Genomic DNA, 16,421 nt, shown 5'->3' on the forward strand with positions numbered 1-16,421 from the left:
AATGAGCTGTCAGACTGAACCACAGCATGGAGGAGAAGGGATTGTTGCCATTTGCGGACTCCTGGAGCTCTATATCTATATAATATAATAATAATATTATATGCGGGTATTTATATAATATTATATATAATATCACGGCCAAAAGCTATGTGCGCCTCGGATGATATTATGAATCATAAAGACTGCGTCTGACGTCTCTGGCACTTCAACAACAAGTAAAGACTCGTAGTGGGGGATATGGCCTTGACTCTCTGAAGTCCATGAACCGCAACATGGAGGAGAACGGGATTGCACTCCGGGAGCTGAGCTGCCGCCGAGTTCCCCCCCGCCGGAGGCAGCTGCTCTTCCGCTGGTCCACAGAATCTCAGCTATGCTCTGATTGGAAGGGAGTGGGGCAGTGGGAGGTAATATTCAAGTGTGCCCCCCTTCCTACGTAGGAGGGGGCGCCGAAACTGACTTGCTCGTTTGGTAACTGTAGGCGGGGTACTTTGAGAAATGCATATCTCACTCAAAAAATCATGTACAGACTTTTTTCAAAGTCTGTATGAGTGTTGGGAGCACCAGAGACCCCAAAACAACACCCCAAATCCCAGGAAAAGTGTTATTATAATAAAGTGTATTCATAATATGTCTCCTTTAACGCTCCGCGGACCATACTGGAGGGACTCGTCAAATGTAGCGCTCTGAAAGGACTAAAGTAGTGGTGGTAGTGGTGGAAGCATTTATAAAATCATTTTACTATTTTCAACAAAGTAATGCTTGTTTTGCTATTTAGTCGATTATATAATCTCTAAACATTGTATAGAAAATGGATTATGGACAATTTCATAAAATATAAACTTATCTGAATATCTTGATAATAGTTTAGCCCTGAATTTCAGTGTTGTGAAATTTAAATATTGACAATCTTTTGCCTTTTTTTTAGAAGAATTCGAAAGGACTTTTTCATTCGCTATGTGCTGCTTATTGTCCTTCAACACGAGAGACTTCCCCAAACCAGCTGAGTGTCATCCAAAGCCCGACCAGTCCCTACTAAAGTGACCAAACCACGGCACGACCAGGATGACCTCAGTCCATTCACAGCCCCTTGAACAAAGACCGCCGTCCCCTAGTTGTATACGTTCACGTTTGCAGGGGCTCCACGGTGACCGTTGCCCCGGACAACCAGATCTGGGCGGTTGTGGACCCTCTCGTCTCGATTGTTGGCCACTGTTGGCAGCCTCCTAGTCACAGGCCACCAATAAGCATCCGCAAGAGTAATACAAAGATGGTACTGTATATTAATGTGACCCCAATTTATTTTTATTGTTTAAAAAAGGTGTTGATATAAAGATCAAACTTTGGTCAAAATATAACATTTTATCCATTCTGTCCAATCCATTCTGTCCGATCTGTGGTCTTTATTTTCCTACGGGAAGATAACGTGGGACATTACCAAATGACGAAATTGTGTCAACTATTTGTGGTCCAAGACGGACCAAAGATTGCCTAACTGTTGTGAACGATGGCATCTTGTGTAATCAGGGAGATGGACCCAGTCGTACGGTTAATATTTACCTTGAAGCAATTCTCCTCAAATACAGTCGAGTCAATTTAAGTGCGTCGGTAGACTGTGGTGCATATCATGACCCCTGATCACAGGACCACGCACACACACAAACACAGACGCACACACACTCGGACGCACACACACACACACACACGCACACACACACACACACACACACTAGCATTTTGCATTCTCCCGGGGAGATCACTTGTACTTTAGTTTTTAAACCTCTCCTTGTGTGCCCGTGTGCACACTTTGTGTTTTTAATAAGTCTGAAAGCAGCCAAAGCTCCCATCTAATATCTAAAGTGTTCATTTACATGTACCTAGAAGCAGAGGATCTAAAAGCCCCCTGCTAATGGACGCAGAAGCGCAGGGGCTAAACCGGTAGGACCTGAAGACAGCCTGAGGGGGTTGAACCCACCGGCGGGGCGGTGAGGTCAGAAAGGTTGACAAATGGCTGGGTGCCGTAACAACTGTTGTAAAAAGGATTATATGTGAAAGGTAGTTGCCGTAACAACTGTTGTAACAACGCTTTTATCGTGAAGGCTAGGTGCCGTAACAATTGTTGTAGCAACGATGGTGTTGTGATGGCTGGGTGCCGTAACAACGCTTTTATTGTGAAAGCTAGGGGCCATAAACTGCTATGACAATGCTTTTATTGTGAAAGCTAAGTGCCGTAGCAACTGTTGTAACAACGCTTTTATTGTGAAGGCTAGGTGCCGTAACAATTGTTGTAGCAACGATGGTGCTGTGATGGCTGGGTGCCGTAACAGCTGTTGTAACAACGCTTTTATTGTGAAAGCTAGGTGCCATCAACTGCTGTAACAACGCTTTTATTGTGAAAGCTAGGTGCCATAACAACCTGTGTCACAACACTGATGTGAGTCTAGGTGACGTAACTGTTGTTACAACCATCCTAATACCTGGGTAAACTTGTGAGAGCCGTTGAATTGGATTGGCCAAGACATTGGCTGTTCAATTTACATAACGAAAAGACTGAACTAGAAAGGGATCGTAACTTGATCAGAGCTTTTCTCTCTTGACGCCCATTGATTTTGCATAATTCATAGTTAACGTAAATATATTACTATATTAATATTATTAAATGATTAACAGTAGGACGCAAGGTCTTATTCAGTTTGTGCGCTAAAGCTTCTAAACCATAGTAATCTATGCAAAGATAACCGGCTGTAATACACCAGACTGACCAACAGGGGGTGTCGTACCCTGTCAATGGCTCGCTGAACACTTCTAGATACAGAACCCAGCGTTCATACTCGACCCTGGACAACTTATTTATTCTGTTCAGCTCCTCATTATAGACATGGTTAATTAAAACATGAATGCAGTATTCTTTTTTTTATTTTTTTACTTGAACTTTGCTTCATTATAAAACACAACCGCTCATACACTTGTAGAGATGCATTAATTCATGCATAAGATTCCCTACACACGTGCACACACACACACAGACACAGACACACACAGACACACACACATGCACACTCACACGCGCATGCAAATATACAAACACACATGCAAATATACACACACACACACACACACACACACACACACACACACACAGGGGGGTGAGTGTGTGTGTGAGTCCTGCCCTTGTTATGTATTGCTGTTTATCCAGACAGGGTCAGGCCCAGTGATGGCTTCATTCCTGATGACAGATTTATGACTGTTTGCCAGAAAGCTCACAGGGGGCCTGCTGTGAGTGTGTGTGTGAGAGTGTTTCAGTGTGTAAGGGGGGGGGGGGCGACATGTTTTTTAAAACACCCCACATTCACACCCCAAAAACAGGGGAGTGGGCTCGGAAAATACAGTGGAGGGGTATTAAATTGTTTATCTTGCACCCCCCTCCCCCTCCCACCCCTTACACCCTCACACACACACACACACACACACACACACACACACACGCCACAGCTTATTTACTTTCTCACAATTACTGATCAACATCAGATGGCTAACGTTGTTCCAGTTTTTTCAATTTTTTCTCTTTGCTCTAGTTTTTTATCAGAAAAAAATATCACGATGTGATGCTCTGCGATGCGCAGCAGCGATGACCAGACAGTCAGAACAGCAGTTATTGTTCGGCCAGAGAAGGAAGCCCTGCTTCACACTCTGTCTCTGGTGGAAAGAGGAAGCCCTCTGCCACTCAAGTGCTGTTCTCCGCCGTGCGGTTAACGCGTCGGGCTCCTCTCCACAACGTCCACAAAGCCTCCACTGTGCTCCCTGTTCCTCCTCGCTCCGAGGGGGAAGTCTCTCTTCAGGCCCCCCCCCCCCCCCCCCCCCAGAGGAGCCCAGGTTTGTTTTCAAAGAAGAGCCAAAACACACACACTGGAACAGGAAGTGGGCTCGCGGTCGTCTTGGAAGCGGAGAGCGTGCTCCAGCTGTCTCCTTACTTCTCCTCGCCCGCCCATCGCTTCCTCTTTTTAACAATGGCTGTCAGTTGGGTTTCTGGGGAAGTCTGCGGGGAGAGGAGAAGAACGAGAAGTTCCTTACAGCCCCCGGGAGAGAGTGAGAGACAGAGAGAGAGAGAGAGAGAGAGAGAGCGCGCGCCGGGGCGGGGCGTGGTATTTAAGATTTGCGGGAAAGGAACTATCTCTCGACACGAACGGGCTCGGGTGGGGGGGAGGAGGAGGAGGAGGAGGAGGAGGTGATGAGGTGAGTAGGCTGCGTGTTGTTGCACCGTATCTCTCCTCCTCCATCCGCATCCTGTTTTCATTTCATTTTTTCTTCAGGGGGGTTTAGGCGTTTTTATTTATTTCTTTCCCTCATTTTCTAATTAGGAGTTGATATTCCCCGTGCGCCATTTAACGGAAGCCACATTTTTCAGCCGGGGAAGGGTAATGAGGTGTGCGCTTCTGAACTTGAACCCGGGCGAGGAACCTCCGCACACAGTGGCGGCGGCGTGCGCTGCCCGCGTGCCCTTGTGCACTGCCGCGCCGCTCACCGTGACAGCGGGTTTGAGTAAGCCATGGCCCGTGGACGCGGATGACCCCCCACCCCCATCGCCCTCCCCCCTCCCTCCCTCCCTCCCTCCCTCCCTCCCTCCCTCCTGCACCTCCTCCTCCTCCATGTCCTCCCCTTCTCCTCTCCTCTTCCTCCCTCTCCCCCTGCCTTCCTCTGACATAGGACTAAGTGTAGCCAGCTCCGCTGAACTACCCCTGCAGCTCCTTCGACATTAATCCATTGTGATGACAATCGACCTTGCTCTGAGATGTGTGTGTTCGTGTGTGTGTGTGTGCGCGCGCGTGTGTGTGTGTGTCCAGTGTCTCCCCTCTAGCTCATAACCACGCAGGTATCACTAGTCTGTTCAATGACGATCTTCTCTCCTTAGCTGTCAAAACACGAATCCTGGGGAGCCCTGAAGACTCGTTGCTCAGTTGGCTGTGTGTGTGTGTTTGTATGTTTCTGTGTGTGTGTGTGTGTGTGTGTGTGTGTGTGTGTGTCGGTGTGTGCGTCCGGGAGAGTGAGATGGAGAGAGACGCATGCGAGCGGTATCACGCCCTGTGCTAGGGCTCTCTAACCTTGGCTGCAAGAGAGCAGCGCTCTGCCCCAGAGCTCCTCCGGCCTCCAGGACCAGGGCGGGGCGCGGGGGGGGGTCTTTGTCTCTGTTGTTCCCCCAGCTGAGAGAGCTGGTCTCTGGGCACGTCCAGCCTCGACCCTGGGTCCCAGCCCCCTGGGTGACCAGACCCCCAGCTAGAGGGGGGGGGGGGGGGGCGCTGAGCAGTACAAGGGGCCATCTGGTGCCCGGTGAAGTTAACACACACACACGCGCACGCACGCACAGACACACACATACACACACGTTTAACTAAAGCAAATGAGTATCTCTCATGTTTTTTTTTTGTTTTTTTTCTATGCTACTTGCACAAAGACAAACATAAACACACACACACACACGCATAGAAAGAAACACACACTCTCACACACTGAAGCCGTGGCCGTGCAGCCCTGCGGCTGGGCTCGCTGTCAGAGCGGCTGTGTGTCTGACTGGGGAGGGGGGGGGGGGGGGGGGGCAGGGGCCACAACGGGCTGCTGAGGAGCGGATGGAGAGCCCGCTAAATGTTCACCTTGATACGCTGCTGTCTCTCACAGGCACACACACACACACACACGCACACACAACAAATACACGCACACCGAACAACTAAAAGGTGGCTGTACACGGTTGTCTTTCACACACACAGACAAACACACACTCATACACGCACACTCACGCACACACCCTCGCGTACACACCAACCAGCACAAGCAGACGCACTCGCACACACACACACACACATCCACGCACACCAACACACACGCACACAGAGAACAAGTAAAAGGTGTGTGTTGAGTGAGCATCACTTTAATCTTTAGTTGTGCTGCGGCTTCCCCCGTTGGCCACCAGGACAGCTGGTAGTAGTGCAGACAAGAGGAACCAGGACTTCATGTACCTACTCCTGCAATAGCCCCTGTTTGAGTCTAAGAATATACGCGTTTATGTGTGAGACTCACTTCTAGTGGGGGTGTGTGTGTGTGTGTGTGTGTGTGTGTGTGTGTGTGTGTGTGTGTGTGTGTGTGTGTGTGTGTGAGGTCGGGTCATGCAGATGGTGTGAAGTTGAGGCACAGACGGTTTCCTCAATTTAACTGCTTTTTATTATGCAAATCACCCTTTTATGAGACACGTACTTGCGTGTGTGTGTGTGTTTGTGTGTGTGTGAGTGTGTGGCCGCGTGCGTATGCTAGTGAGCACATGTTGAATTAAGCCTTTTGGTCTAATAAATATAAAGTAGCCATAAATGTCATTCTGAGGTTTCATAGTTTCATCATAAGGAAAGCAATTGTTTGTTTTTTTTATCAATAAGCAAATTGGGAAATGGCGGTATCAGATTATATACCTGCCACCCAGTCCAGGTCTATTTATATAATTATAGATTATGGCCTCTTGTTTTATCTTCACATATATGACTGCACTTGTTGATTTATGTATTAATTAGATCTCTCTCTCTCTCTCTCTCTCTCTCCCTCTCTCCCTCTCTCCCCCTCTCTGTCCGTAGAGGTGGGCGGGATCAGCGAGGAGACGGCGGCGTGCGATTGGTGGAGCCTGGGAGCCATCTTGTTTGAGCTGCTCACTGGCAAGGTAAGCCGTAAAAGTCAAAGTGTCATTCTCTCCCCCCCCGCCCAAAAAGTATCTCCGGTGCAAGGTGTTGTCGAGTGTCTGTAGGTGTCTTGGCTTTCAGCTCACACCCACCCTTTGTGGTGCTGCCAGGTTTTGTATCGCTGCATGCTCCTGTGTGTGCGATGTGTGTGCGTGAGCGGTCGCTAGAGCACTGGATTTATTTAGTTGTTTTTCAGCGTGTGTGTGTGTGTGTGTGTGTGTGTGTGTGTGTGTGTGTGTGTGTGTGTGAGAGAGAGAGCGAGCGAGCGAGAGAGACTTGTCTTGGCTGGCGTCTCACTCTCCGGTTCTCGTGAGTGCCAGGGGTGTCGGTGTGACTTTCTCCCCCCAGCCTGAGCTCCATCTGCCGGGCCAGGGGGGTCAGGCCTCCGAGGGGCCCCGCCGCTGGCTCCTGGAGCCCAACCCGGTGCGCCCGGCACGCTCTGACCTCACGCTGGCCCGGGAAGGTGGAGCAGGAGGGGGAGGAAGGTGGAGGAGCGGGGCGGCTCTCCGAAGACGCAGGCGTCCCGTCTCCTCTACGGGCTTGGGGGTGCGGGGTGGGGGTTCGAATGGGGTGGGTGGAGTCAGGGGCGGGCGGGGGTCTGGAGCCCACGGTGATGGAAGGCACCTCCCGACTTTGTCGAGTCCTGCCGCAACCGGGGCGAGCACACGGTCACACACTGAAGGCAAGCCGCGCGCACACGAACGCACGCACGCACGCACACGCACCAACACACACAAACGCACGCACGCTAACGCAAGCTGCCGTCCGCACGCCAAACCGCACCTTTCTCTGGTCGCTGTGTGCTAGGGTGGAGGAGGAGGAGCAGGGGGAGGGATGTGGATGTTGGCAGACAGATGCACTTCAGGCACGCATCCTCTCCTTCAATATTTCATTGTCTCCTGTATTTGAATAAATTCCAACCGCTTGCCAGCGGGCGTATTTCCATATACGCCGCCAGCACTCGGCGCGGCCGGCCCCGCGCGCCCGTTAGCATGTTAGCCGCTGCGTCGCGGCGGCGTTGAATAAAACAAACACTCAGTTACCTGGAAAAAGTCTCTGCCGCCCCCCCCCCCCCCACCGGTCTCCTTTGATGAGGCTGTCTGGATGCAGCACACACACAGATAAAGACACACACGTAGAGACACACACACACACACACACACACACAGGCATACACACAGGCACACACACACACACACACACAAAGTTCCCCTTGATCCTTACAGGATAAGATATTGCCCGGAGCGGTCTTGGATGTGGCAAGGAGCCCAGCCATATCTCCTACAGCATGTGTGTGGGATGGAGTGTGTGTGTGTGTGTTTGTGTGGGTGGTGGGGGCTGTTTGGATAAAGTACAACATCCACCCTCAGCCCCTGTGGCTGCTAATGTGACCACACACACACACACTCACACACACATTGACACCGACACACACACACACCGTCATACCCTTCGATTTCCACCCTCCCTGACCGTCTCTTGTTGTGTCGTTCGGAGCGGCACTGTGATGACCCAGAGTGATCCAGAGTGAGGTACTGCAGAGTGATACGGAGTGAGACACTGCAGAGTGATACAGAGTGAGACACTGCAGAGTGATACACGGAGTGAGGTACTGCAGAGTGATAGGGAGTGAGACACTGCAGAGTGATACAGAGTGAGACACTGCAGAGTGATACACGGAGTGAGGTACTGCAGAGTGATACACACAGTGAGACACTGCAGAGTGATACACGGAGTGAGACACTGCAGAGTGATACACACAGTGAGACACTGCAGAGTGATACACACAGTGAGACACTGTGGAGTGATACAGAGTGAGACAATCCAGAGTGATACAGAGTGAGACACTGCAGAGTGATACAGAGTGAGACACTGCAGAGTGATACAGAGTGAGATACTGCAGACTGTGATGGCCCAGAGTGATCCAGAGTGAGATACTGCAGCGTGATCCAGAGTGAGATACTGCAGAGTGTGATGGATGCTTTGACCGGAGCACCGTTTCACTAATCCTACCGCTGGACTCAAACACCTGACCGATGAGATTCTTCCTTCATGCGTTGCTTTTTCTGACACCCTCATCACCTGGGTGATGTGGCAGTGGTGTAGGCGAAACAGCTGTGACTTGGGTAGGGCTCTGGTATGAGCACCCCCCCACACCCCACCCGATGTATGTATAGTTCAACGGCGACAGTGGCTCAGGAGGTAGAGCGGGTTGTCTGGTAACCCGAAGGTAGCTAGTTCGATCCCCGGCTCCTCCTAGTAGTGTCGCGGTGTCGCTGAGTAAGACACCTCACCCCAGCTGCTCCTGACGAGCTGGCTGTCGCCCTGCGTGGTTGACTCCGCCGTCGGTGTGTGAATGTGTGTATGAATGGTTGCAAGTCGCTTCGGATAAAAGCGTCTGCTAAATCACGTCGTGTAAATGTGGCAGATTTGTGTAGGATAAATCTGCACTTCTGTGGCCCATTTATTTAAAATTTCTTTATTAGGAATAACCCCTTGAGATGAACCCATCTCGTTTTGAAGGGGGTCCTCAGAATTTCTGTGTGACTGCTGTGAGTCCACCTCAGGCTGCGTCTCACTGTGTTTGCACGGTGTGTTGTGGTGGTCCATTAAAGAGACAACTGGTCCATATTCCAGCCTTGTTCCTCAGTTAAAGGGGAGTTGATGTGTTAACGACGTCCTGGAATGCTTTCCCAGTGTCCTTCCGTATTCCCAGGGCCTGCCAAAACAAACGGTCCACTGTCACCGCCTCACCCCGGTGACGCCATAGGGGAAGGTGCACAGGAAGTGACTTCACCGGCGCCGTCAAACTACCGCCCCCTGCTGTCAGGGAGGTGGAGTTGAGGCGGAGACTAGAAATATAAACTCACGGCGGCTGAACTCCCCCCCCCCCCCGACACACACACACACACACACACCCACACCCACACTTCGATGACATCATTCGGGGGCGGAGCGGATCACAGGGAGAGGTGTATCTCCGTTCCCATCTGATTGACACCACAAGCTTTTATCCAAAAGCCAATTGTTGATCTGTCAAGTTTTGAATGAAGGTTAAAAGAATCTCTTGAAACGAACTTCTAAAGCTTTCTGTCCTTATAAGACGAACAAGGTTTAAAATACATCTTAATAAATGTACCCAGACATTTCTTGACACGTCAAATATTAAAATTATGGTTAAAGATCTCTTGAAACTAATATTCAAGCTGTTGGATGTTGCTGTGCTGTCCTCCTTATGAGACTAGGTTTAAAATAAACTTTACTGTACAGTAAACATTACTGTACAGGTCCCCCCCCGCTGCATTATCCCTCCCTTTAAACGCCCCCCATTCTGCTCCGAGTTGGGAAAGCCCAGGGGCCTTTTCCAAGAAGGGCTCCATGGCCTCTGAAACCCCCCCCCGGCTGTTGTGGCTCCATCAGTGTTGTTTCAGGTGCCCTGTCCCTCGCGGGTCTCCTCCTGTCTGTCCGGTCCTCCGCGGGCCCCCCGACCCATGTCCTTCCGGCCCTGCCCTTAGCCTCACCCTCCCTCCAGCCCGTCTATTTACCTTATCTCTCTCTCTCTCGTTCTCTCTCTCTCTCTCGTTCTCTCGTCCTCTCTCTCTCTCTCTCTCTCTCTCTCTCTCTCTCTCTCTCTCTCTCTCTCTCTCGTTCTCTCGTCCTCTCTCTCTCTCGTTCTCTCGTCCTCTCTCTCTCTCGTTCTCTCTCTCTACCTCTCTCTTGTTCTCTCATTCTCTCTCTCTCTCTTTCTCGTTCTCTTCGTTCTCTCATTCTCTCTCTCGTTCTCTCTCTTGTTCTCTCATTCTCTCTCTTTCTCGTTCTCTTCGTTCTCTCATTCTCTCTCGCTCTCTCTATCTCTCTCTTGTTCTCTCATTCTCTCTCTCTCTCTCTATCTCTCTCTTGTTCTCTCATTCTCTCTATCTCTCGTTCTCTCATTCTCTCTATCTCTCTCTTGTTCTCTTGTTCTCTCATTCTCTCTATCTCTCTCTTGTTCTCTCATTCTCTCTCTCTCTCTCATTCTCTCTATCTCTCTCTTGTTCTCTCATTCTCTCTCTCTCTCTATCTCTCTCTTGTTCTCTCATTCTCTCTATCTCTCTCTTGTTCTCTCATTCTCTCTCTCTCTCATTCTCTCTATCTCTCTCTTGTTCTCTATCTCTCTCTTGTTCTCTCATTCTCTCTATCTCTCTCTTGTTCTCTCATTCTCTCTCTTTCTCGTTCTCTTCGTTCTCTCATTCTCTCTCTCTCTCTCTCCAGTCCCTGCTGCAGTGCCATCCCGCCGGGATCAGCCGCCACACCGCCCTCAGCGTCCCGGACTCTCTGACGGAGGAGGCGGGGTCTCTCCTGGGCCAGGTGAGAACCCCCTCCCCCCCACCCTCCCCTCCCTCCCTACCTCACCCCCCTTTCTGTGTTATTATTATTTCAAACTGCCCGCGGTCGTCTTGCATATCGGATCAAACGGCTCGGGGCTGCTTAGTGGCACCGCGCAACATAACGCCTCTTCATCACTCTTTCCGTTATTAAATCGCTTTGCAATTTGTGTGCTGGGGCCGAGGGGGGGGATTACGAGCGGCTATATGTCCAGCGCGGTCGCCCCCCCCCTCCAACGCGACTGGCGGCCACATCCGCGGCGCGCTAAAGAGAGCTCTCGCCCCTTGCTAATATTTCCTAGCTAATTGCTAATCCCTAACTGGTAATCTTTTAGATGTGTATTAATAAGACTAGGCTGCACTTATCTTTGATTTTAATGCCGTTTAAATCTGCAATGAATCCAATATGGTGGGGATGGCCGGAGGGATTGGACACAGTTGACCCCCCGGTGGTGTCAGCTCCCTGGGCAGAACTTAAACTAGGCCTCTTTCAGTGGGGGCAGACAGATCCTTTGGATTGGCTTTGGATCGCCTCATCCGCACTCAAAGCAGCCCGGCACCCCGCCTCGCTATTTGTTTTTTTGTCCCAAATTATGAACGCCCATTACGCACACGGCTTAATCTGCGCGCGGGCTAATGCTATATCTGCGCTGGCGGTATGGGCCGCGGTTGGAAACAACACCTCCCACCCTTTGGGTGGGGAGACTTCGGTGTCCGGTGAATCAGACAGAACCCTGCGTGTTTTTGTGAGTTGTGAAGGCGCGAAGCTGCACACAGCAACTCGCAATCAGGTAGATATCTTCAGTTTGCTAGTCTTCCATCCAAAACAGCGGACTTTGAGGATGGATACGTAAGGACTGGGTAGGCGTCAGGCATCGTGTGTACATTTGTCTGGGCGGAAGCTGAACACCCTCGCTCACTAACACCCTCGACATCGCCCTGCCCTCCGTAAACCTTTAAATAGGGTTAAAATCGACCGATGTTGGCCTGCTTGAAATGTCCCGGTTGAGTATTTGTAGCTAGCAAACGTTAGAGTGACACAGCGGCAGTTATTATTCTGTCGTTTTCATTGTTATTTGATAACATACATTTGAATTCTTAACATTGTCCTGTACTTTCTGCTGGGACACCCTACTTATTTATTGTGTGTGTGTGTGTGTGTGTGTGTGTGTGTGTGTGTGTGTGTGTGTGTGTGTGTGTGTGTGTGTGTGTGTGTGTGTGTGTGTGTGTGTGTGTGTGCGCAGCTCCTCCAGTTCAACCCGATGGAGCGGCTGGGTTCCGGGGGTGCCGGGGCAGACGACATCAAATCACACCCCTTCTTCGCGGGGGTGGACTGGTCTAGGTGAAGCCCCCCCCATGAGGGAGCCGACCCTCGTATGGCCTGTACTCGACCCGTCCCTGATGGAACACAAACACACACACACACAGACAAAGACAGAATCAGACAGACAGACAGAATCACACACAGACACAGAATCACACACACAGACACACACACACACACAGAGACACACACACACACACAGATCACACACACACAGACACACACACACACACACACAGACAGATCACACACACAGACAGAATCACACACACAGAGACACACACACACAGACAGAATCACACACACAGACACAGAATCACACACACAGAAAAACACACAGACAAAGAGACACACGCAGACACAGAATCACACGCACAGTGAAACACATACACAAAGGGACACACACAGAAACACACACACACACACACACACACACACACACACAGTGTGGTGGTGCAGGAGGCCTCTGCCCTCCTCCTTCTCAATGCTCCGCCTCTGACGACAACTTACAGACCGACTTGTTTTTGTTTCTGAGTTTCCAAACCGACGCAGTATTCTCTCCCTTAACTACAGTTTTCTATCAGCTCTGATGGTACTTTTATTACTTTTATTTGTCGGTGCAATAACCGAATAAGCGCTGGTCCTGGTGACGCACATTAACCAGTACGATGGCTCCCAGCGGGCAAAACCAACTGGGAGCGGACACTTCCACAACAAGCCCAGGGACGTCGCCTTCCTCCCCGGACCTGTTTACCCTTCATAAGAACGCATCGCACCCGAGCTAGGAATCCCCGTAACCACGGCAGCGCTATCGGCGCCAATCCGCCTTTATCAGGAAGTGACATCAGAACCCCCCACCCCCCATCCTGTTCTCTCCATCCATACCAACTGTCTCCACGCCATGACCCTCAGCCAACGCTGAACGGGGAGAGGGGGGGCGGCGGCTGTTTACGGTTGCCGACGGCGACGGAGAGGAGTCGTCGGAGGCGCAGCAGGAAGTGACTTTTGAGTGTGGTTCGACGCCAAGTTCTCCGCGGCCAACCGAGCGAGCGATGAGGACGAAGGGCTAGGCGCTGGGGTTCCAGTCGTCTCCCACTGGGCTGTACTGGCTGTTAACTGGGAGAGACCTCAGCCCCTACTGGCTTTTGTTGTCTGTTGATCCTTTGCCAATCCGAAAAAAGAAAAGGCGTTTTGTGTTTAATCTCGACATGCCTCTTTGAAATGGTGTAGTCTTTTGTAGAAGTTGTAACTATTTGAATACTAGAAGAGTTATTTATACGATGTAAAGATCCCGGCGGCTTTAAGCACAGTGTTCTCACTCTGCATCCAAGGAAATGTGTGCGATATACACGATAACCTACGAATAAATGAATAACTAACGTCTTGTTAACCCACCCTTGGTCTATGATGTGATTCTTTTTTTTTTTGTGAATGAAACCAGGTACTCTCATCAACTGTTCCATCGTGTTCACCCACTGTTTTTATGCCTAGGTCGTCCACCACTGCCTCACAAATCCCCCCAAACCCAACCCGCCAAACGTTAAACATACATAGATTCACTTTTATCGCCGGGGGCTGCATTCCCCAATGCACTACTATACGGCACAACGTGTTTACACCGGCCTCTCAGCGGGGCGAGTCCCAATTCAACTCCGTGACATAGCGATGGAAGTGATCACTCTCTGGTTGCGAGGATACGCTACCTATTCAATTTATGCTGTTTGAACTGCACTGTGGGTGAAGTGAAGCCACGCCAATAAATAAATATCTGGATGATCAGCGATAAGAGGGCCTGTTTCTTTATGTGTGTGGGTGTGGGGGAGTTGCTTGGGCAGTGTGTGTGTTGTCTTTATGGTTTGAGGGTACATTTCATCTCTATGATCCCAAGGTCTGATGACACTCCTAAAAAGCTGCTGTCAATCCTGTTGAGTGTCTCACTGACCATGATATGGGCCAACACACACAAGCACAGACACACAAGAATGCACACACACACACACACAAGAATGGACACACACACAGTCCCTCTTGTACCACCGGTACAAGGGTCAAGATAGATATCTCTAAAAAAGTTTATATAAATACAAACACGAAACATTGATATTTACAGTTTCGCAAGATTATTTATTACATGGTGATAAAAAATCACACTTGCATGTTATCATCTCAACCTATCAATCAATCAGATCCCTTTCAAAACCCTAACACTTTCAGAATGCTGCTCCGGCCTTGAGTAGGTAAACGTACATTATTTTTTTTATGAATCGCATTGACTCCATATACTAAAGCGCTATAAACACTATACTGCTCAGTGTGAGTGAAGAACTGCAAGTCAGCCAGCCGTTCACACCCCAGTTCCACACTGGTTAACTTCAGCTGTTTGTTTTGTCAGTAAGACTCCTTCTAGTTGATGTCCTTCAGTGCTTCATGAGTTCCTGACTTTGCATTCTCCAAAGTAACTCTCCAAAGTTACTTGCCTTGGAAGCAGTTTTTTTTAATACACAATAGAATTAGGTGTGTGTGTGTGTGTGTGTGGTTGGTTGTGTGTTTGTGTGAAGCACCAAAGGGAAGACCTCATCTGGTCGTAAGGGGCTGTAAGGGGGCGGGGGGGTATTTAAGAGGACATGCCAAGGACTTCCACCAGGCAGCCCAGGCCTCCCGGTCTGAGCCCCAGAACCTTCTTCCCCCCGGCCTGCAGGCTCAGAACGTCCCCCAGATCCCAGCTCACCCCCCAGGGTCTCTCTCTCTCTCTCTCGGTCTCTGTCTCTCTATCGCTCTCTCTATCTCTCGGTCTCTGTCTCTCTTTCTCTCTCTCTCTGTCTCCATCTCTGACGCTCTTGTCTTTCTGTCTCGCTCTCTTTCTCGTTCCTTCTCTCTCTCTCTCTCTCTGACGCTCTTTCTCTCTCTGATGCTCTGCCTCTTTCTCTCTCACTCTCTTTCTCTCACTCCATCCCCCTCTGATTTACTGTAGCAATTCTCTAAATATACAAGCACACACACGTAGACCCCCCCCCCACACACACACACAAACACACACACCCACACATGTAGAACACACACACACACACACACTCAGTAGTGTGTCCTCAGCGTCATATTGCTGTTGGTCAGGATTTGTTTTCCTTTTTTTTTTGTTCTTTGATGCTTTGACTTTCCTCCATGGGGCTCAGGGGGCGATACTGTAGCCCAGGGTCTCACACACACACACACACACACACTGGGCACACCGAACTGAAGAGCCCCCCAGCTCATAGACCCGCGGCGTCTTCTGCAGCCTCTGTCACAGCCATGATGTCATTAAGGAGAGACGCGACGCCTCCACACACACACACACACACACACACACACACACACACCCACACCCACACACACACACACTCTCACACACACACACACCCACACACACACACACACCCACACACACACACACTCTCACACTCACACAAACCCACTCACGTAAACAAACACAAACACACACCCGTAAATAAACACACATACGCTAACACACACATAAACAAACACATACACACCATGTAAAAAGACACACAATAAAGACACACGTATACACACTCATCCATTCAAACACATACACTTAAGCAGACACACACTCACACACGGGCGGGATATGTGGATAAGCTGTGATGATCTGACTCAGAGAGGGCGAGAGAAGTACTTACTCAGAGCTGGGATGTATAGGAAAGGACATTATATGGTACAGAATGTACGCATTAACCATCGCGATTACAGTGCGATAGGCATGATAAGAAAAGACGACGTGTTGGATTTAACGTTAACATACACACAAACTACATGATACAGAAAAATACCCCACAAAATATACCAAAATATATGAATAAGTAATACATATATTCATGAAAATATATCGTAGTAATAATTTTTAATACTATAACACTAACACGCAAAAAAAATGAAACTGTTATTTACATGACGGTATATTCAAACGACCATGAGATAAGGAAAATGGCAGGATAATGAACGCTTGTGTTCTTAACAATATTA

General features: G+C 49.7%; 1 protein-coding gene across 1 annotated transcript in view; it reads left to right on the forward strand.

The window, feature by feature from the left end:
• rps6kc1 (ribosomal protein S6 kinase polypeptide 1) overlaps window positions 1–14,133 on the forward strand; it is a 31,127-nt gene extending 16,994 nt beyond the window's left edge. Inside the window, 3 exon segments of the mRNA XM_079753926.1 lie at window positions 6,612–6,694; window positions 10,965–11,060; window positions 12,322–14,133. Coding sequence (XP_079610052.1) covers window positions 6,612–6,694; window positions 10,965–11,060; window positions 12,322–12,423 — 281 coding nt within the window. The 3' untranslated portion in view covers window positions 12,424–14,133.
• The last annotated feature ends 2,288 nt before the right edge of the window (window positions 14,134–16,421 follow it).

This window comes from Pollachius pollachius, assembly GCF_949987615.1.
Source record: "Pollachius pollachius genome assembly, chromosome: 16".
Taxonomy (NCBI): Eukaryota; Metazoa; Chordata; class Actinopteri; order Gadiformes; family Gadidae; genus Pollachius; species Pollachius pollachius.